We start from the raw sequence: 21,342 nt of genomic DNA on the forward strand, positions 1-21,342 counted from the left end.
TCAGGGAGTCACTCCTGAGGTACAACCTAACGTTTTCTCTGCTTGAGAAAGAAGCTTAAAAAAAACTAGGGCTAAAGGCTCTGGACATGAGCCACAACCTGGAGAAGCTGTGTCAGAAGGCTGTGACAAGTGAAAGCAGTTTGTCATCTGGCTTGAGAATCAGTGTGAAGGAAGAGAACAGGAGGACTCACTAGGAAAAGACACAGACTGACCAGCTGAGACTGGAGTGCACTGGGATGGATGAGAGAGGACACCTGATTATCTTCTTCAGGCCAAGAAAAGGAAAGGAACTGCTGACAGATAAAGAGAGAGAGCAAGCAGTTGGGCACAGGAGTCATCTAAAGGCTACCAGAGTGGTGAGCAGATTTCTGAGATTTTCAGGTTCTTAAAGAAAGTTAAAGTTGGGTGTGCTTCAGAACTTAGTGGTGTTCTGAGGTCATTTCAGCAGAAATTGCAAACCACAGAAAGTTTTGTATCTCACTTCTGGGTTAATTTTTTAATGCATTTGGGGTTTGCACTGGATAATGTGTTCTAATTAAGATATATTCTAATCCAATGTAATCTAATTCTAATGTATTTCTAATTAAGAGAAAAACCCACACAAAGAATGAGGCAGAAGATGGTGTGAGGTGTTTCTGTACCCAAGATTCTACTGTAAGGACTACAAGTAGTTAGACTGTGTGGCCACAAATGAGCAATGTCATTGATTTTGGCTATTCCAACTATTCTTTATAATTTGAGTTTAAATAAGAGAAGGAAGTAATACATACTTCTTACCTGGATCTTTTTAACTCTGATTCAAGCCCTGGGAAATATTATGGAAATTCCCAATGAGTGCTGTATCCTGCCATACTGAATTCAGTGGTGGATCTCAAACACGTGACAGATTTCTCATTACCCTAGCTTGGTGGGTGGGACAAATGGAGGATATCTGAAATTCAGTCTCACACCTTCTTAAGTTTAGGCTGTTCCATGGTAAGTCAACAGAACTGAGGAACACTGTGAAAGCTCTGAACTCGGCAATCATAGGCTGGAGAAAAGCCAGAAGAAATCACAAACAGCACCACAATATGCATTATTATTTTGCTTTTCTAACTGTCAGTGCTCCTTTGCAGTGCTTTGCACAGTATTGGTATACTTCAATTATTTTAAAGGTCTAGGAGGTGTTTTTGAGGATGTGCACATTTGGCCAAGAGACCTTGCAGTAGAGTAAGGTCAGACCTGGATAAGTCACGGTGCCACAGGCATCATGCAGGAAAAGGAGAGAGAAACATGAGACAGAAACGTCTGTGAAACATGTTTGGTGAAAATCAATTGCTAGAAAGTTCAAGCCCTTCAGAACAGATGCAGTTCAGAGCTGGTAGGGGAATGTTACTAAATGTGAAAAGTGGTTTTTAGTAGTCTAACTGGCAATCTGATATCAATGGTTTCAATACAGCTTGGTCTCTGGAGAAACAATAATTGCTTTAGATGTGCAACATCTCATTAGAAGATCTGTTCTACAAACAGCAATAATTTCCTTATTCCATCCTCTTCTGAACAGTGATCACATTTCCACTAATTTGGTGGAACAAGACTGAGCTATATATTTTGGCATCTATATTCACAGTATCACACCCAGCCCCAGGAGATCCAGGTGACATTAAACCTGACTGTTACTTGGTGCTTTTGCAGTGGTATTTGCAGCTGACAACATCTCAGCACACGAAAACTAACTGGTCTGGTTATGAGTAGACTGCAAAATTTCTTTTACCAATATTACTGTGTCTCAGAACCCTTGAAATTGAGGAAATAGTGCATCTGCTACCTTAATTCCAAGATGATTACACCTGCAGAGAAAAGTAGATGGTCATTGACAAGTTTCTGCCTAAAAAAAAAATGTATAATTGAGGAAATGGCACCACCAGCTCATTCCTGTGAATGTAGTGCTCTTTTCCAGAACTCTTTCAGTGCATACAAGTGCCAAAATTTTTGAACATTGTCTAGTGTCTCCACAGATTCTTTCCATCATATAAAAGAGTAGCCTAAAGTCTTGTGGTCCAAACCACTAAAAATAAAATTTCATGTTTAGAGAAGAGGCATGACACTTCTGGGTGCTCTGCTGTGTACAAGTGCTTTGGGGTGATGCTAGGTGTATTTGTGCCTCTGTTCTGGTAGTTCTTACAATAAAAGGGGAGAAATACCTACATGTATTATTTCTTTTTGCAGCCACATTATACAGAGGAGGAGCCTGACGAAGGGAAGAGTGTCCTCAGAATCTGCAGTCTGGGTCTGGGACTGTGAGAGATTGCCTGTCCTTGGGCAGAGGATCTATGCTCCTGAATTCTTAAACACCAGCCTTTTAAATACAGCAGTGGAAGATGAGGGGGGTGAACTCTTCAGTGAGCCCAGAAAAGCACATTTTTTACTCTTTGGTTAAGGCTTCACATATCATTTAGGCTAAATTCTGCTACTGCACAAACACACAGAGCATTATTTCAGTAGAAGTTGTACAAAAAAAAAAAAAAAAGAAAGAAAGAAAGAAAGAAAAAGAAACCAGAGTTTGACCCTCGTCTTGTAACCTGGAGAGAATCTTACTGCTCATTAGGAAAGTGCCAGTAGGTGAGGGCTGGTCAGACAACATTTCCATTAATTTCCATTATCCCTTCTCAAAATACCAGTTAAATCAGAATATATAGATATAAGTTCTATTTTATCTCCTTTCCTCATCTGAAAGATCAACGTGTAAAATGCTGGTAAGTATTACTAAATATTTTAAACAGAAATACATTTATCCAAACCCCAAAATCTGGCCACAGGGAAAAGACATCTGACCTGAGATGCCTACCCATGTTTCTTTTCATTCATTAAAGTCTCTATGCAGTCCAACAACCCTCACAGAAATGCACAGAGAGTTTTATTCCTAAACAGAAGTTTTCTGAGAAGTGAAACCATGTAATAAATGAGTTGCAGGGCATTTCTTATCCATTGGGGAATAAAACCTAGAAATGTTACTTATGCTATCTATAGTAAAACAAAGAAGCATTTTCTATACCATGAAATTAATAGCAAGAATATTCTGGCACCAAGGTTATTTTTTTTTTTTAATTTTTAGGAAGGATGAAAACATGAAATTATATTTTCAGGACGAATGATAAAATTAGGAAAGTATTAAAAAAAATTATTACCTTAAAAAATAAAATCTTTGACAATATCTAGGCTGTGTTTTCCCTGATTTCATGTTTTCTCTTGATTAGCTTTTGAAAATATGTTTGCAGTAATAGAACCTCAATATAAATGTTATCTTTTCCCTGTGAATTTTTACTGGGATTTGGAGAACAAAGCTTCCTCAGCAGAAAAGTGGAGAAAAGACTTATTTTGCTGAAGAACTTCAGGGTGCCTCTCAATTCCATCAGATGCATTTTATGTGATACCCACTCAAAAATAAGCAAACTCAAAGTTTCCTTATCCTAACTGAGGCTTGACTCATTAGGCAGACTACCAAGAACCAAGACAAAAAAGGTGTAGCTACTGTTTATTCAAAGAGAGCATTTTTAAAATGGCAGAAAATAAAGACATTTGGGAAAAGAGATGGAGCCTACTTTGCTACAAGTCATGATGATGATGATGACCATTATGATGGTTACATTTAGCAGGGGGCACTGGAGGCACAGAGCTGGAGCTCCCACAGCTCCAGAGGTGATGCAGAGCCCTCACCTGCTCTGAGGACAATGTTTCCACGTGCAGGAGCCTCCACGAGTGACAAGTGTAGGGGACACCTGGAGCCACTGCTTTATTATTTTTGGAGGCATCACTACCAAAGGCTGCTCTGGATGGCAGCAGTTCCAAGGATTCCAGGGCTGTGCGCCTGGGACCATCCCACAACAAATAGGGTTCTGAGCTGGGGGTGGTTTTCATCTGGGACCTGAGGCAAAGGGGAAATGGTGACAGTGTCTGAGGTGACTCCCTCTTTGCAATATGAAGCAATCCCATGCCTGGCCACTTCTCCACTTTCCAGAGCGGTGTCACACCCTTGTCCCAGGGATGTAGGGATTCAGCTTGCACAGGGCAGAGCATACTTGGGGGTGAGGCAGAAGCAATGCTTTTGTCAGAGGAGGAAAGAGATACTAGAGGAAGCAGTCTGCTTGCTGCAGTGTATTAAAGGATCTCTAAAACTTAATTAAAAATTATTCTGTGGCAATGTAGGGCCACCACTTTACAAATGCACTGGTTCTCTTGGGAAATCAGTGCCACAAGTTCTTATGTGGCAGCTCACAGCATATCCCAACAGGAGGCACAGGCATACTGCATCTCCCAAGGGATGCTGCACACATGGTACAACCTCCAGGACCACAGCAGACCTTTGGCCAGCTCCTCACACCGGCAGAAGGTGGCTCAGGTGTGCTCACAGGACTCCTGCGCTGTCAGACCAGCCAGAGACCTGGGAGGGTGCCAAAAACGACTGTCCAGCCCCGGCACCTCCGGCAGGGCTGGAGAGGACACGACCACAGGACTGAAGGAGTCCTTTCAGATGGGCCTTGAATGTCACGCCAGCGAAGGCGTAGATGATGGGGTTCAGACAGCAGTGGATGAAGGAGATGGTTTCTGTCAGCTGCAGGGCCAGTGCTATCTGGGAGCTCGCCTTGCAGTCATTGATGATGTGCAGGCTCTGCAGAGAGTCGAGGAACAGCGCGATGTTGAAAGGAGTCCAGAAAAGGAAGAAAACTATGACGATGATGAAGATCATCTTGATCGCCTTGACCTTGTTCTGGTTTTTACATTTTTGCAGGTTTTTTAATATCTGAGTGTAGCAGCAAACAAGGATGCTAAAGGGAATTAAGAGGCCCAAGATATTGGCTGCAAACTGAGAAGCAACCTTCCAGGTATTGTCACCTGGGGGGTATGTGGGGACACACTGCAAAACCTGCTCGATCTCCAGCTCCTGGCTGAACATGATGTTGGGTACAGAAGCCAAGCCGGCCACCAGCCACAGGATCAAGCTGATAATTATGCCACAAGTGGCTGTCCTTATCCTCATGGCATAGACAGCATGGACAATCGCTATGTACCTGTCCACGCTCATGAGGGTTATAAAGAAAATACTGCTATAAAAACCTGTGTAGTAAATGCCAGCCATTATCTTACACATGGCATTGCCAAAAACCCACTGGTCTGAAGCATAGTGGGCTTGGAAAGGGAGGGGCAAAACGAAGAGGAGATCAGAGGCTGCGAGGTTCAGCAGGCAGATGTCAGTCATTGTTGTCAGCCTTTTCCTGGTCAGGAGAACCCAGAGAACCAAGGAGTTTCCCAGGAGGCAGAAGACAAACACAAGGCAGTAAAGAATTGGCAGAAAGAGGGATTTAAACCTGCGAAAGTTGTTTCCTTCGTTACACGGAGCGGTGTTTTCATCGTATCCATAGTCATATTCTGTTGTGCCAAGGAATTGGCTGGTGGGATTCATCTCAGATACCTGTGCAGGAAAGAGAAAGGGTTAAAAATGTCTGGCTGTCCTGGCACAGCACTCCCACGGTGGCTTCTGCTTCTGTCTGTGCTGTGTTGAGCCTGTGGGCCAGCCTCCAGGCAGAGGGGGACTACAAAATTCAGACAAGAAGAGCTGTACCACCCAAAGGGCTGCCCTGTAGTGTGCTGGTTGTTCCTATACACGTGTAAGTGTGAGCACTGGGATGCTCTCTGTTTCCCTGAAACTGCTTTAGTGCCAGTGGACCAGCACCTCATCATCACAATGACAGGGAAAAATTCAGGTCTCTGAATAGTCATAATGGTTAAAAAACTACAAATCCTGCATCTGATCTAAGGATCTCAATTTTCTTGTGCTCCCTGGGATGGGGAAGCTTTTTACCTGTAGCATAAAGACTCTCATAAATGAGTTTTGCCTGGTGAAGCTGTCACCAAGCAGCCAAACCTCATTTTTAGCAGAGCTGATCAGGGCTAGGTACTGGCACAGAGTGCAGAGACACGCAAGCTACTTTTCCATGGGTGGGTCCAGGATTGCATGCAAAAAGCTCAGCAGCAACAAGGACCTCACAGGGCTGCACAGCAACCCTTGCAGTGCCAAGCTCTGAGCTGCCACCAACCTCCAGGACAGCTGGTGAGCAGCTTGGCTGTGTCTTTTGCCACAACACAGCAGCTTAGTGCTCCTGCCTGTTCTGTCCAACTTCAGTTTTCTAGTGTAGAGAAAACCAAAACATTAGTGGGAATGGTTCCTCTCTCTCACTTCTGAAGAATTATAGTGCAGGCAGCCTCAAAATAATAAAATAATCTGACATGCTATCCAAGAGTGAGTCAGTGCTTTAGCCAGCTCTTTTATTGTTTCAGATGTCAGTTCATGACCCCTATAAAAGCAGATCGGGTTTCCAGACTTGAGTGATCACATTTTAAGAAGTGATGATTCTTTCAGAAGAGTTTGGTTTTTCACTGCTAAGACATTTGAAAGTTTAGGCTGTGCTCCACCTGTGTTGCACCTGCTTACAGCTTGACCACATCTTGAAAGAGCTTCAAAGACACAGAGTTTCCAGGAAAGAAGAATAATTTGCAATAATCATTGCTGTTAAGATGAAGCAATAACATGAATGGAAGTGATCACTTCTATAGAAGTAGATGATGTGCTCTCCTGAATTAAAAATTACTGCCTGGGGATACAAAAAAGGGAGAGAACAGTGAAAACTTTTTGTATTGATAGGAAGGAATCACAATTCACCCCTTCTTGCCTGGCTGTGCCACCTGTGGGGGGAACAGAATGATCTGAAAGTCAGACAAATGTATGTCAAACAGGAAAAGAGCCCAGAGGAGTGCCAGTGTCTATCCTCTGCTCCAGGTGTGGATGCTGCTCATGCCTCACTGACCCTGCCTCAGCTTTCCTTGAGGCACCAGAACTGTTTCAATTGGTGTGTGCAATGCAGAGAAAACTGTTACAGTGTTCCACCCCACAGAATTCCTTGTTCAGATATAAATAATGAGAGAAAAGCTGTGCTGCAACACTGAATTACATCAATAGTGTAATTCTCTACTATATTGAGCTCTTAGCTGTAGCTAAGACAGTTACATTATTAATTTTAACTGTGTATAAGGCATAAATCTTCAAATATTTAGTTGGTGAGTAGCTAGATAATGACTCTTCTTGCAGCAACAGATAAAGAATATTTCCTGCTAATGCTTTTTGCTTTTGATGTGTGAAACTGACACGCTGTGACTAAGTGATATAGGACTGGCTCTCGTTTCTTAATTTTCTGTCAAGAACCTCTTAAAAGCAGTTCATAGATTCAACTACCAAAACTAAAAAAATATTCAAAAACTAATGAATTCTGTGTTAAAGATATATATATCTGTATCTATAAATATGTAGGTAGATATGTAGCTATACATAAATCTATGTCTATAAAGCATCTACTTCCAGCAAAACTCAAGTGTTCTTCCTGGGCTGAACAGAGACCAAAGATGCTCTGCTTCAGACCACTTTTACACCATTAATGCCTTCAACATCTCCCAACCTGGCCACAGCATTTTCCATGTTCCCTCCTCTCCACACCACTCAGCAGAACAGTCAAACTGAAAAAGCAGTTCTACGGGAGGTATCAAGGGAGAGGAGGCTGCTACAGGTATTCAATAGCACATTGAATATGGACACATTGAATTGTCAATTACCTTTGACAGCAGGAAGCCTCTACTCTCTCAGATGGCTCTGGCCCCTTCTCCTCGTCCCCTGCTGCTTGGGCTCGGGGGTTTCCAGGAGGTTTACTCCACCTTCACTCCACTTGTGCAGACGGCTGAGATTTGGTGATATGCGGCTGTCGAACGGGCAGCTGCCAGATACGGGGTAGGCTAGGAAGCAAATAGAAGATTTTGTATCTGTGGTAAACAGGAAAAGAGTGAGAGGGCTATCAGGCACCTTTTGCAAAACAAAAATCAAATACATCTCTTCTTTAACATGGCAATGGGCAGCACTCGTTTTAACGTGTTTGCTAAACCATTCTTCTTCACAGCCTCCCCTGATTTAAGTGAAATTTTTAAAAGTCCAGATGTCTCCATCACTTCTAATAAATTTACAGCTTTTTACAGAAGCTGTTATATATTTTCCAGGTTGCATTATTTTAGTTTTTCATTTCCAGGTTGCATTATTTTAGTTTTTCATTTTCTTCAGCTAGTAACAACTTGTATACTGCAGTTTGTTTATATCACTCCCAATTAAAAACTCATTAGCATTTTTAGGAAAGTAAGAACTCACAGCTACTGATAGCACTTTACCATAAGTTTTTGATCAGTTCTTATATAGTGGGGATATTTCAGTTTCTTTGTTACCTTGGGGTTTTTTCAAGTCTATTTTAGTGACTTAAGGATGGAAAAGGACAAAATATTGAAGGCAGGCTTAATTTTTTTTATTTTATCCAATTGCTTTTAATTACTTACGTTTAGTGAGACACTAAAATTGTAGCTTGTGGACTCTATAAGTCAGACAAGTTATATGCTTTTTATCCATTAATCTCAACAGGCACAATTTTCCTGACTTTTAAGAGCATGGAGAATACCAGAGGTTCACTCAAGAGGTCCCAAACAAGTATGTGGCAGATCCAAAATACAATTTTTACTGAAGTTATTCACATGTTCTTTGGTTGCAATTCCAGCTCAAAGTACCTTTACAGGTTGCTGATTGTTGTTGCATAAATGAGTAGTGAAAGAGTCTGAATGAGAGGAAAAGCTAAATAATGCAGGCAGAAGGAAAATGAAAAGCGAGAAAACAGGCTGAAAAAAGGAATAACGTAATGAAGGACCTGGCACTAGTCAGAAGCACAGTCACAAAAAGCCTGTCCCATGAGGTATTCAAAATTCTAACAGTGACAAGGGCATCATCCTGCCTCCAAGTACCCAGTTGGTCTCATTACATAAGAGAGATCAGCTCCTCTTATTCTGTTTATTTTTTTTCAGAACTAATTATTGAAAATTTTTGCAACAGCACTTTATTTTATTGTATTCTCTAGATACTGATTATATGATTAATAATATGTCAATAGTATGTCCTGGTGTTACAGACACACAATATGACATAATGTAGCTTTATTCTATTTAGGTTTATTTGTATTTGTTTAGAAATCAATAAGGTCAGCTTTCATTATTTCTTAGGAACAAAACGTTAATAAATTAAAGACACCTCCATTTCCATCATATGCTTTTTACATTAGTTTGGTTGATAAATTATTAACTCATATAAAAAACAAAACAATAGTTTGAGATGAAACCAATAAAAGAATAAAACATTTCTGCATTTTAAAACATTAGCACATATTTTAAAATTGAAAAAAAATCTTTTTATTCTTGAGTTATTTTCTGCTGCACAAATTATGTACTTGAAAAAATATTTCAGTTCATTCAAAATGCATATTTTTAATTGGGAAATCTCCAGCTGTGTACTTTTACCAGGCACAGTTATGCACAGGCAGGCAAAGGGAGGCATGAAGCTGGGAGAGGAAATAGGTGAGCTGGAGAAAATTGGAGCAAGCAAGAAGATGCAGATGATCCAAAAGGTAAGGAAAAGAGCTTGAATCCAAGAGAACAAAAGCTAAAAGAGAAGTGAGCAGGCCTGGTGGCTGATGTGGCTAGAGGATGGCTAGGCTGGCTGCTGTACTTTGGGCAGATCAAGGCACATGAATAACAGCTTGGTAATAAGGAGAGCAAGGAAAATATTGTGGTGGTGCTGGTGTTTTGGAGAAAACAGTAGAATTAAGAAGTCTGATGTAATATTTCCAAGAGTAGCTCTGCTGTGTTTTGGGAAGTGATACAGGTGTGAGTCCCTGACCCTACCTGGCTTTCAGGAAGGTTTATGTGCCTGCAACTGCTTCTGTGGTGGTTGGTGTTCCTGACACACAGCCAGAACCTGAGCTTTTCTCAGCAGAGAAAGAGAATTCATGAAAGGAGACAGAGGATGTGATTTGTCAAAAGCAATGAAAGGAATGGAGTAGAGATGAGTTTAGGAAAGGTGCTGTTTCTGACTGGCAGGTGTGAGGGGGTGGGTGGGAGGTAAAACCCACAGGGATGGGCTTGAGAACTGAAGAGAAATAATTACGATGTTGGCTGAAATGGAGATAATTACAATGATGAAAACTAACAGGAGATGCCTGTGTTGGGGGACAGGGAAAAATCCACAGACACATTTTCCCATTCTTCTCCCCATGCTGAGCCCTACTGGCTCTCTTACAGCCCAAGAGGGGCATGGGCAGACAGAGCCCTGCTGGGCTGAAGGGCAGTATGGATGAATAACCACCAGCATGTTCACAGATGTGGGTGCTGCAAGATGCAGATGTGCTGAATTTCCCTTGGAAGTTCAGAGGAAGATATCTGGTGGAGGAAGGAGGAAAGGTGCACATTTCCAATCTCCTTCATATCAGCTATGAGCCGGGCTGTAATGACTTGTATCCTTCCCACCACTTTTTCAGTCTGTCAGTAGCAAACACCAAGCCCTGAGTTGAGCAGGGGCTATACAGTCAAACCTGAACTTTCTACCAAGCCAACACACAGCCCCTTGTTATTCACCTGAGGAGGATAACAAAGAAAATGTGGTAAACCAGCAAGTGGTAATATAGGAACACAGAAGCTAAAGGTCGCCTGCACTCAAAAGTGCTAAACTCTAGCAGAAAGAGGTGCAGAGAGGCTGCAAGGTGTCAGGACAAGCAGTGCAAGGGCTCAGTGTGGTAAAGCAAGATAATGTAAAGGATATGTTTGCTACATACAGATAGCCCAGTGAATATGGACAGGGAAAAAGAGGATTGCCTCACCTCAAAAGAGTACAGCCATACAACAGCAATGTTTACCCCCTTGGGCTCAAGTGAGTTTGCTGCTGGGGCACTGGGGCTGTGGAGCAGGCTTGCTGTGGGAGAAGAGACAGCTGGTGTAAAATGGTCCTTGGCTAAATGTCTGAAGGGGATGCAAGACCCAGGGGCTCTCATAGCCAGGGATAGGACAGCAGGCACCAGGCAATGCCCCCAGGGCCTCAGGATGTTCCCAAAGTGCTGAATAGGAGCTGAGGAGCTAGAAGTTCTCAAAACTTTGTTAAGAACCAATACCCACCCCAGAGCTTCCTTCTCTAGGAGCCCTGGCAGCTGCCCTGCAGAGTCCCTCCAGCTCAATTTTAGCTGGTCCCTAATACCAGGGCTAGCAATACTCTCCATACTCTCTGTGGGTTTTCCTGTGAGAAATACCTCACAGCAAAACAGAGACAACTGGCTGTGGGTATCTCTGTTGCTCCAGCCTAGGGCCATTTTGGGTCCATGCACCCACTCAGTACTGTGAGCTACAGGAGGGAAGAGCCGTATGGCATCACCACTTTGTGAAAAGGCTGGTGCAGGCAGCCACCATTCAAGTTTAAAAATATAGCAAAAATATTGCTGTATGAGGAACTTTTTCTTTTGTCTGCTCATGTTTTGGCAGTGGCTGTCAGGGTCAGCCTGCAGCAGCCACCACAGCCCCAGACAGATGGTGGGGCTGGGGAGTCTCAATGTCCATGCACCACAGTGCTCATGCTTCCCTTTTAGCTGCCACCACAGCCCGTCCTTTACGTGCTCTCGAAGCTGCAGTTTCTGCTGTTTTATCTTCTGTCAGAAAAGTTGCTTCAGTGTGGAAAGGAGTCCCATGCAACCCTTCATATAGCTGAAGACACCGGGAGACCAAAAGTGATCGGCACATCAGAGTAATGCAGACTTCCACTCCTCCAAACTACTCGGAGCCCCAAGGTCAGGGAAGTGACTCTTCACTGGAGCCCTGTGTTACATGGAGATTGTGACACAAACAGCATGGCCACATCTCCAGCTCCTGCAGCCAGAAATGTACACTGCCAGTGGTGTCCCCTGTGCACACCAGCTCAGCCTCTGACATCAGTCCCAGAGGTTTCCTTATCCTGTGGAATCCCTGCAGTTCCTCAGACTGGGGGTGATGATCAGCTGATCTGCTGCAAAACCCCTATGCCTGCTCTTGTAGGAACTTCTTCTTCCTACAGATGGTCTAGCTGAATTGAGTTTGAACACAGAAAGGGAATTGTAGTTGCCACAGAAGACACCACCATCAAAAGCTTGCTTTGGCTTCAGGAGTGCTGGCCACAAGCCCTGGTATCGCTATTTTTGTCAGCCAAGGCAGATGGCAGGCACCTTTCTGACACCAGGGTACAGGCTCTGGTGATGGGGTAAGCAGCCATTAGGAAAATATGGCAAAAAAAGCAGAGTGAGAGAGCCTACCTGGTAGGGTATTTTCCAAGAAAAGGCTAAGTATTTCCTGGATCTACTTGCTATCATAGCACCCATCTAGAAAGTGGAGGACATGTTTACCTCAGTGCGATGCTCAGCTTCCACTTATCTCAGAGCTGTGGTAACCAGCCAAGTCAGGCACTCTTATCCAAGAAGATCACTTTCCTCTGCTTTTAATCAAGAGCAAAATAAAAGAAGTTTCTTAGTCAAAAGGAGGCCTTTCCCTTTCAAATCCACTCTCTCTTTACATCTCAGAGGGCTTACTGTGTCATTTTGGAAGAGAGAAAAGATGATCTAGTTCAGCAGAGGAAAACAAACAGGATGAACTGCAATAGGGGTCATGGGATGTTCAGAGATGCTAGGTTGTTCAGCTAAAGTGTTTTGCAAAATACCAGCAGTCATCACTGTTGGTGAGAAGAGCAGTGAGGACAGCTCAGGAGAAGGTAGCAGTGGGGGGGTCAGGGTGAGCATGTCCTCTGCAGCGTGGGAGCAGCTTGGCAAGTAGTGTTTTGATAACTGTCCTACCCCAGATTCCTCCTCCTGGCCATTGGCTCCGTCCCAGTAAACCTCTCCTAAGTGTCTTTGCTGCCTGTATGGACCATCAACTGCCCTTCCCCAACTGCAGCACCCACAGTGAATCTCTTGCATCATCTTCCTCAGGGCAGCAGGGACAGGCAAGGGGGACATAGAGCCTGGATCTCCAGGGCTGGCAGTCACCTGTGAGGTACAAGAGGAAATGCTACACATACAGAAGCTATCTTTTGAGGAATCCTTGCCTGCTTTAGTTATTTGCACAATGTTTGGGTCTATCAGCATCAGCTATCAACACACCATCTTAGAAGAACTGCATTATCTTAATGAAAATTCATTTCATCAGACCACTTCCAGTGTAGAGGTAAACATCTGTCATATGGCTGAATGGTTCATCTCCTTTTCTTGATAAGAGTAACATTTGTATGCCCGTTTACAAAGAGGGGGTGAGACTTTGTGACCAGGTAAGATACTGAGTGGTGAGGTTTTTTGACATAAAAAAGGTATATTTTTGTTGACTAAAATATCTCTGAAAATGCCAAGTTGTCTGGGGGAAAGATTTTCTCCTTCCAAATCAAGAAGAAAAAAAGAACAATTGCAATTCTTTATTCTGAGAAGTCCCAGACAGAACACTGCAATTTTTCATTTTCAAATGTGTAATTTTCAAATATAGCGTTTCTTTTTAATAAATAACCTCTTCTTCTAACCCTTCTTCCTCAAAACCGAGCAGACTTCAAAGCTTCAAAAACTTTCCAGTAGAACTAAGATGTGTCTGTTCTGCTGATAACAGGCAGAATTTTTTAATTTTCTTTTCAGCTTGATCAGCAAAAAAATTGACACCCTCCACTAAAATGTGGAGTTGTATTACCGTAACAAAGTGCTTGTGTATGCAGACATGTACAAATGTGCACCAGAAAAACCTACTGGGCATTGTTCTGGCTCTTTCTCCTGCAGCAGATGCTCAGTGCAATAAAAAGGGCTGTGAGCCAGAGAATCCTCCAAAAACTGTTGCTAAGTTCATGCAGGAGAAGCAGCTGGAGGTATTTGGGGAGGTCTGGACCAGCTCACTCTGCTTCACGCTCTGCTGTTCGCTGCCAGCAGCGAAGCCACAAGGATTATGGCTCTGACAGCTGCAGCCTTTCACAATCATTTGGTTTCACCCAAGCAGAAATCAGAGCGTTGCAAAACTCCCAGCACAGTAACTCATTCATAGTAGTGTCAGCAGTGAGTGGAATTTTCTCACCCAAGCATTATGACAGGGTAATTGTGGGACACAAAGGAGTAAACAAATACATCTCTTGCATATGGAGTCTTTGAGAACAAAAATCTTCTCAATCTGTCCCTTACTTGAGGCTTTTTTTTTTTTTTCTCACCCTGGAGCACTTAGGTTTTTAAACCTTTGCTGTCCCAAACTTTGGTTCACCATTGCACCTCTTGGATTTGCATCTGACAGTGCTTTGGCTGAGGGTGGAAAGCAGAGAGAGCTGCAAGCAAGAATCAATTAGAACAGAGAAATCACAGAAGAAAGGGCTTCATGGGAAAGTGGGTGATCATGGAGCCTGTCCCCTGTCTTGAAGGCAGGGGCAGTGTACCACAGGTACTCTTGCTATGCAGTTGTTCCACCTGCTCCTACAGCCCCTGCTTTGCCCAGATTCTCCTTATGAATCATCCTAGTGTTTCTCCAGATTCACTTCTGATAAATTTGTCTTCATGCAGAACTCTCCTGGTATAATTTGAGCTTGTTATTTACCTTAGCCATGGAGGAGCAACTAGTTCTAGCTATTTTAAAATATTATAAGACAAAGTTTTCCTTCAATCTTAATAGCTCACAATTCATGTTTTTTCCTCTGAAGTTATGCTTTCTAAATTGTTAATTGTAGTTGCTGTTCTTTGGTGACTGACCAATTTTTCTTAGTCTTTTTTTGTATTGCAGTGCCCCAAACTGGCAAAGCAGACTGGAAGAGTCATCTGTCTGGGGTAGATGTTTTCTTTTGCAGTCATGTAGCATTGGTGGTTCACAGATCTTTTGTGCTGGATTTTAGTGCCCAGATGCTTTCTCCAGAAGTGCTGCCTTCCCCATGCTGTGTTTGTGGCCTCAGCTGACCCTGCCCATGGGGAGAGTGGTCACCTATGCTTAATGCACTGCAGCCCATTGCTGCCAGGTTTTTTCATCTGTCAAGGTCATCCTGTCTCCCAGTACATTTGTACCTCTTCCCAATATGATGGCATGTGTAAAAGTAGCAAAATCAGGCACCAGAGCTTCATCCAGAGCAGCAAAGTGCAGCAAATGCTGGTTTGTGCAAGGGCAGGGTGCAGTGGTGGATGCTGGATCCTTCTGGGCAGCTCTTCTGTCCAGTGGCAGCCCCTCAGGAGTTTGTCTGAGCACTTGTACACTCACATAAAGGCTGTTTGAAGTGCTCAGAAAGCTTGCTAGCTCTCTAGCAAGAGATGGGATACCACTGCTTTGCTATGTGGCATGAGCCTGTAACTGAGGCTGATTTGACATTTGACTCTGGAAAAATCTGTATCAGCCCCTACTCTTTTTATTTCCCTGCAGCCTTCTTATTCCTTCTAGTGCTTTTCAGCAACTGTAATTGCACTGGCACATAATTCCTTCTCTGGCATAAACTGATGGCTCCCCACTGGATGATCAAGGGTTCCTGTGCTGGTTGGCTGCCCAGAGATCACTGGCCACACTGGCTCAGAGCAAAGGTGGCCACTGGCCACCACCACCCCAGCTGGCTGGCCCTGCCCCAGTAGCACCCAGTTGCAGCTGCCCCACCCTGCCCAGCCCAGCCAGGGCACAGCTCAGATCCCAGCACTGAGCCAGGCAGTGCCTGTCAGAGACCACTGAAAAGCACAAATGGCTGCACCACTTCTGCCTCTCACCTGGCCTCAGACCATGCCAGCCCAGGGGCTGTGAGGAACCTCAGCCTCAGGGTGGGAAACTCCCCATGAGGGTACCAGGGCCCACGTCTGTCTCCATTTATGCTGCAGGAGCCTCCTCTGGAAGAATCCCCTGATGACTATCAGATTTTTAAAGGAAAAGGTAAAACAGATGAAAACATGCTCTTAAAACAGGGAAGTCTGTGTAGTTTAAAACTGGGTTGATGACTCAGAGACCCTGGATTCAAATGTTCACCCTGCCCCTGGCAGACTGCTCAGCACAAAAGCATCATGCACTGAAATCTGGGTATCTGGCATTTCCCATCTGACCACGGTGGCTACAATCTCCAAGCAGGCATCTGTGTGGCACTGTCCTGTCCCCCTCAGGCCTCTGCCCTTGCCAGGGGTGTGAAAAGAGGCTTTGTTGGGGTAACACACACCTATGCTGCTGCAGTGTCAGCAGAGGTATTTAGGAGAGCTTGGCAACACTGCTGATAAATCTTTATTTGAGTCGCTGGTAAACAGGAAGCTGATGAACAGCTTTACTATTTTTCTTCAGTTTTTGGGTTCTTTTGGTCTGATTTTCATAGCTATTCTTTTTTGCTTGCTTCATCTCAGGAAACACATTTTTCTGCCACCTCTTGCAGGAAATGTGCAAAATACCAAGTGCTGAAAACCTCAAGTTTCGCCCAGCACTCTCTGTGAGAGGTGATGAGTCAAAGGGCTGGCAATGAGGGTATCAGAATAGAATAGAATAAAAGACAATATCAGTCTTTGGCAAAAGCTGGAAGTGTCAAGCTCACAAAGAGAAACATAAGGCTAAAAGAATTTGACAGTGCAGATTGCAGACACTTAACACACTTTTGTGCTACATTCAACCTGTGGGGGCTTTTCACCAATATCAGAGAGAGAATTTCAAACATTTCTGGTCAAGACATGTGGGCAAAGGTCTTTAGTGAGGAGTGGCACCAGGCTCTTGGGAAATCATTTTCCACACCAGAGACCCATCCTGCTGTCCACACCAGGGACATCCACCATCCACACCACTGCAAACAGGCAAAACAAGCACAGCTGCTGTGCTGGATTCATGAGACACTGACAGAAAAAAGGTTTGCTTTTTGCATTCACCTTCTTACCCTCTCCTCACCACTGCAGTGAGGAAGATCCCTTAAACTAGACAGGGTAAAATAGATTCCCACCACCTACACCCTCCTCCTCTCCTTTGGGCTGGGGATGGACAGGCACAGCTCAATGAAGGTAATAGATACGGCCTAAAATGTTCAAAAAATAACAAATCCAGCAAGAAGCTGGGTTGAGTAAGAGAAGGAGGAGTCACTTTCTGATATGCAGATGTGTGGGTCAGGTTTCCTTCTCAATATCAAAATGCAGCTTTATTTTTTTCTGGTGTGGGTTTCAAATGAGAGGGATAAAGCACATGAACTTTTCCACTGAATAGTTAAAGTCTCTTTTTCCTTTTACAATGCACTTTTTTTTTTCTTTTCTGACTCTTCTGATAAGCTCAAATAATTCTGAGGACCAATAATTTACTTCCTACCTTGAAAATTGGTAGGCAGGAGAGAAAAAGATCAAAAGTTTCATTAACCTTTTGAGGGTCTTTCTGAGCAGGACCTAACTCAAGACCAAACCTAATTCATAGACAAGAAAAATGGTAATGTGTCCATATTTCTTGGACAGAGCAAAGGACATCTGAGAAATCCCAAAGTCAAGAGCTGAGTCACATTGCTTTAGGAACTATCTGAAGGAAAAGAAAGTTCTTGAATTAATTTCAAATAATGTTTAAAACAAAAAAATTATAGTGGTTTGGATGTTTATGTTTCCTTAATCCAAAATGCTGTCTGCTTGCTTTATCTTTATTCTATCAAATAGGTGCAAAGTGAGTGATTCCAAACTTGGAAAACCCTTCCCAGAATCAGCTTTCTTTAAAGAAGAGCCCAGCTTGTAGGTGGGGGCAGTGAGCACTGGGAAACCTTTGCATCTCACTTTGTCAATGATAGTTGCCATAAACTGGAATAAAGCAAGCTTGCCTTTTTGACTATTTAGGACTTCCATCAGAAAAATGGATCTGAAGATGGAACAAACCAACCCTTTTATGTTCCTGCTACGGCTCATTTCAGGAAATGAAATGAGCTGGGAAAAGGAACAGCAAATTTAAAACAGAAATTCTTCTCTGTAACATGATAAAATACATACACATTTCAAAGCCACAAAGTGAAATCACGTTATTTTTTAAAAAAAAGAAAAAATTCTGGGGTTTTTCTTGGCTCTTTGAAATGTGAATAGGTATTGTGATAAGACATCAAACAGCAGCTGACCACATAAACCAAGGGAGGTTAACACTTAATGTACTTCCCAGTAAAGCATGCCATTCAGCAGTATCAGTGTGCTCCCATCATGGTTTTATTTATGCTCTTGCTGTTTAGATTGCTATAAAACACACCTCTTTGCATGAAAGAAGTATGTGACTGCACAGGAAAATTACATATTGGTCTTCAGACTGTCTAGAAACCTGTGACAAAATAGGATCTTTAAATCACTGGGGATGTTAAAAACTCAGCCCTGGGAATATCTGCAAGTCTGACATCCAGCCTTGCTTTTAATACAGAGCTGATTTTTAGTTAATCCTATGTCTAGAATCCTAAGCTGTGGTGTGCCTTAAGGTGCTGGTGGCTAACAAGATCACACAAATGGCCTTCAGGTGTTACACAACCCTATCAGAAGTAGCATTCAGCACCCTCCATCCTGCTGATCCCAAGGGTTCTTGGTGGTCCTCAAAGAAACTCTTCAGGAAAAAAAATCACACAACCAATACAAAAATAACAGAGGAACCTGGAAAGGAATCAGAGAGGTTGGTCTAGCAAAACAGCCCTAACTCCAGTTAGCACAGCTCCAGCTTCACCATGGCTGTGCTGTTCTGAAGCATTACAAGGGGCACAGCAGGCAGGTCTGCCTGCTCTGGCTGAAAATTGATCTTATTCCAAAAGCAAGGGCATCTAGTCTTCCAGGAAACAAAAAATTTTCAGAAGCATCAGCAAAGTGACTGGCTCACTGCGGTGCAGGGCTGAGCCAGAGGTTGTGGGGAAGAGGCAGCCAGGCAGGCAGCTACTTCCCACTGCTGCCCTGACATCTCACTCCGGCTCCTTCCTGGCCACTGAGTGCACATTGCACTGGAGAGAGGAGGCTTACCTGTGGTGTGAGAACAGAGGGCAGGAAATTGCTGCATGCAGAGAGAAAATCCTGCCTGCCATAAAAAGCAGCCAACTCTGCTGGCAGTGAGGGACACACAGGTCTTACACTTAATTGTTTTCAGGGAACTACACAGGAGAGAAAGGATCAGCCCTTTAGCCATCACCAAAGTGTGAGCACACAGCACGTGAGCTGAAAACATCCCCAGCATGCTTGTGTTTCACATCCTCTCATCTCCAGCACAGGCACTACAGGGACTGGATTACCAAAGGTGAGAAGGCACTACAGAGCTGACAGATGCACCAAGCTATCCAGAGCCATGTGTACAAAAAGACAGGGATCAGCTAGGGAAGAAGGAATTCCTTCAACATTCAACACAGCCTCTTCCAAGACAGTGCAAAGGCAGCTGCAGGAGCAGCAATTAGGCTTCCCAGAGTCCAAAAAAACAACAGAGGAGCATCAGAAAGAAAACAACAGGCTGTCCTAAAGATAAAATACCACCACTGGTCAGCCCCCTTGTAGCAAAGTGCCAGGGTTTGAGAAAGTTTTCCTCAGTGCTTGGTAGGTAAAGCGAATTCCCATGCCTTTGAGCATTACTTACCTCTCAGTTTGGCTTTGCTTTAGTGTCCTCCTCCTCCTCAGCCGACAATGTGCGCTTTAGCAGGACCCGCGCAGGACCCGTGAGGGAGCAGCTTTCAGTGCTGCGGTGTGCTCAGCTGTTGCTGGCTCCTGAGGCTGTAGGGATGCCCAGATGGGGCTGGAAGCTGGCATGGGGACAGCACTGGCTGCCTTCGGGCATTGAGGTTCCCCCCCCTAAAGCAAATAGTCAGATATGGCCCAGTTTTCTGGAAAGAGTGTTTCTGTATGTTTCAATATATGCAAGCTGTTGTCTCCCTGACTGCTGCAGCTGTTACCCAGCTTCTCTGTCTCTAATTGTGAATGTGGTCCTAGAGTGCCTACAGATTTCACGGTATGTGATTAAAACAGACTAAATGCTCCATGTTGGAACAATGCCGGAGTAGGAAGCACAGTGAGAGTTCCTCAGTTCAGACAACTGCATGTTAGGTGTTTCTACACCTGCAAAGCCTCTTTCCCTGTGTCCCATCTCCTCTGAGCAGTCCTTTCATCTCTGCTGGACCCCACCACAGGATATCAGGGGTAGCCTCGGGCAGAGGTTGGCAAGGGATATACAGGCATTCAGGGAAGAGCCAAAGGAGGGATACAGACAGCTGTATGGCAGCTGTTCTGGGGCTCACCAGCCCATGGCAAAGTGCAGCCTGCTGGTGCCTCTGCTGCCCACAGCCCTCCAGCAAGGGATGTTTCCACAACATGGGGTTCAGTCCATTGAGTGCAGCCATTCCTGTGCCAGCCCTCACTCCTGCATGCAGCTGCTTCTCTGCCTTTGCTAGCACGGATTCAGCAATGGAGCACAAGCCTGTGGCGTGCTGAGGGGAGTTCTAGGGAGGCCACAGGCAGCTAGGGGCAGGGCAGAATGGTCAGTGCAGCACTGAGGAGGAAACAGAAAGCAGGCAATGAGGATGAAAGGATGAACGTCTTGCCAAACTTGGGCCAATCTTTCTTTTTTTTGTGCCCTCAGATGCTCCAGTGCCTCTTCCTCTTCTGCTGTACCACACTGACAGAAGGAATCAAGCTCTGCTGCCTGCATTGCCAGCTGGGTGTGGAGCTCTCCTTCTGCAACTAGCTAACCCTTAACTTTACCTGCTGAAAATAGAGAACAGGATCTGGGCTCTGAGCACCTGGCTAGTTCCTCTTGGTGCAAAGCCAGTTTGGCTGTGTGCCCTGGCTTCCACTTTTGGCATGGCAGCTGTGCAGCTGCCTGGCTCTGCAGAGCTGGTGGCAGGACTCCCACATGCCTTCTGTAGCTCTGCTACCAGCTCTTGTCAGTTCCTCCTCACATCCTCCCCAGAAAACAGGGCAAAACCACCAAAACACACATGCTTTCTCACATTGCCCTGTAGCTCTCCAAAGCTATGTGGGCAAAGTTCTGTGAAGATCAGACCTGCTCATCAGAGGGCAAGGGAATCTGAGCCAGGTCGTGGTAACCAAGACAGACAATCCTGTAAGCAGCCAAACTCCCCCCATCTACCTTAGCCCAAGTTCTTTCTCTTCCTGCCTTACACCTCACTCTCAACTGCTCATTCTGCAGCGTTATTTTTTGACACCCTTAAGACATGCTATTGTCTCAAAAAAAAAAAAAAAAGGTGAAAAAATAATCTGAGGTGTCTCAGGAAGAGATGAATTAGGGAAATCTTTAGAGGAGTTTTGCCTTCTGGGGACAGTTTCAGTTCACACCTCTATCAGGATCCAGTCATAGCCCTGAAAAGCAACAGGATATGGGGACTCCAGCTCTAATCCTGGTGGTCCAAATTAACTAAAGAAGGAAGAAATGCAACAACCTGGGTCAGGTACCGCAAAGCTTGTGCTCTAGTATTACTCTTGTTTTGGAAGGTTTTCCAGAGAGCCAACAAAACTAGTT

General features: G+C 44.1%; 1 protein-coding gene across 2 annotated transcripts; it reads right to left on the reverse strand.

Annotated features, from left to right (window-relative positions):
* Positions 1-3,501: 3,501 nt before the first annotated feature.
* Positions 3,502-19,886, reverse strand: LOC107198521 (C-C chemokine receptor type 8-like). 2 transcript variants are annotated; one of them, XM_019005329.1, is made up of 3 exons: positions 19,447-19,886; positions 7,642-7,818; positions 3,502-5,449 (listed from the first exon to the last, which is right to left on the reverse strand). In XM_019005329.1, the coding sequence occupies exon 3, from the start codon at positions 5,438-5,440 to the stop codon at positions 4,385-4,387; it is 1,056 nt and encodes a 351-aa protein (XP_018860874.1). In that variant the 5' UTR covers positions 5,441-5,449; positions 7,642-7,818; positions 19,447-19,886; the 3' UTR covers positions 3,502-4,384. The 2 variants fall into 2 exon arrangements, with proteins under 2 accessions (XP_018860874.1, XP_018860872.1); XM_019005327.1 differs by having other exon boundaries at positions 7,642-7,845.
* Between the last annotated feature and the right edge of the window lie 1,456 nt (positions 19,887-21,342).

Source organism: Parus major, chromosome 2 (genome assembly GCF_001522545.3).
Source record: "Parus major isolate Abel chromosome 2, Parus_major1.1, whole genome shotgun sequence".
NCBI lineage: Eukaryota > Metazoa > Chordata > Aves > Passeriformes > Paridae > Parus > Parus major.

Coding starts and splice junctions, on each gene's coding strand:
- LOC107198521 (XM_019005329.1), bottom strand. CDS start 5,440: ATGAATCCCACCAGCCAATTCCTTGGCACAACAGAATATGACTATGGA.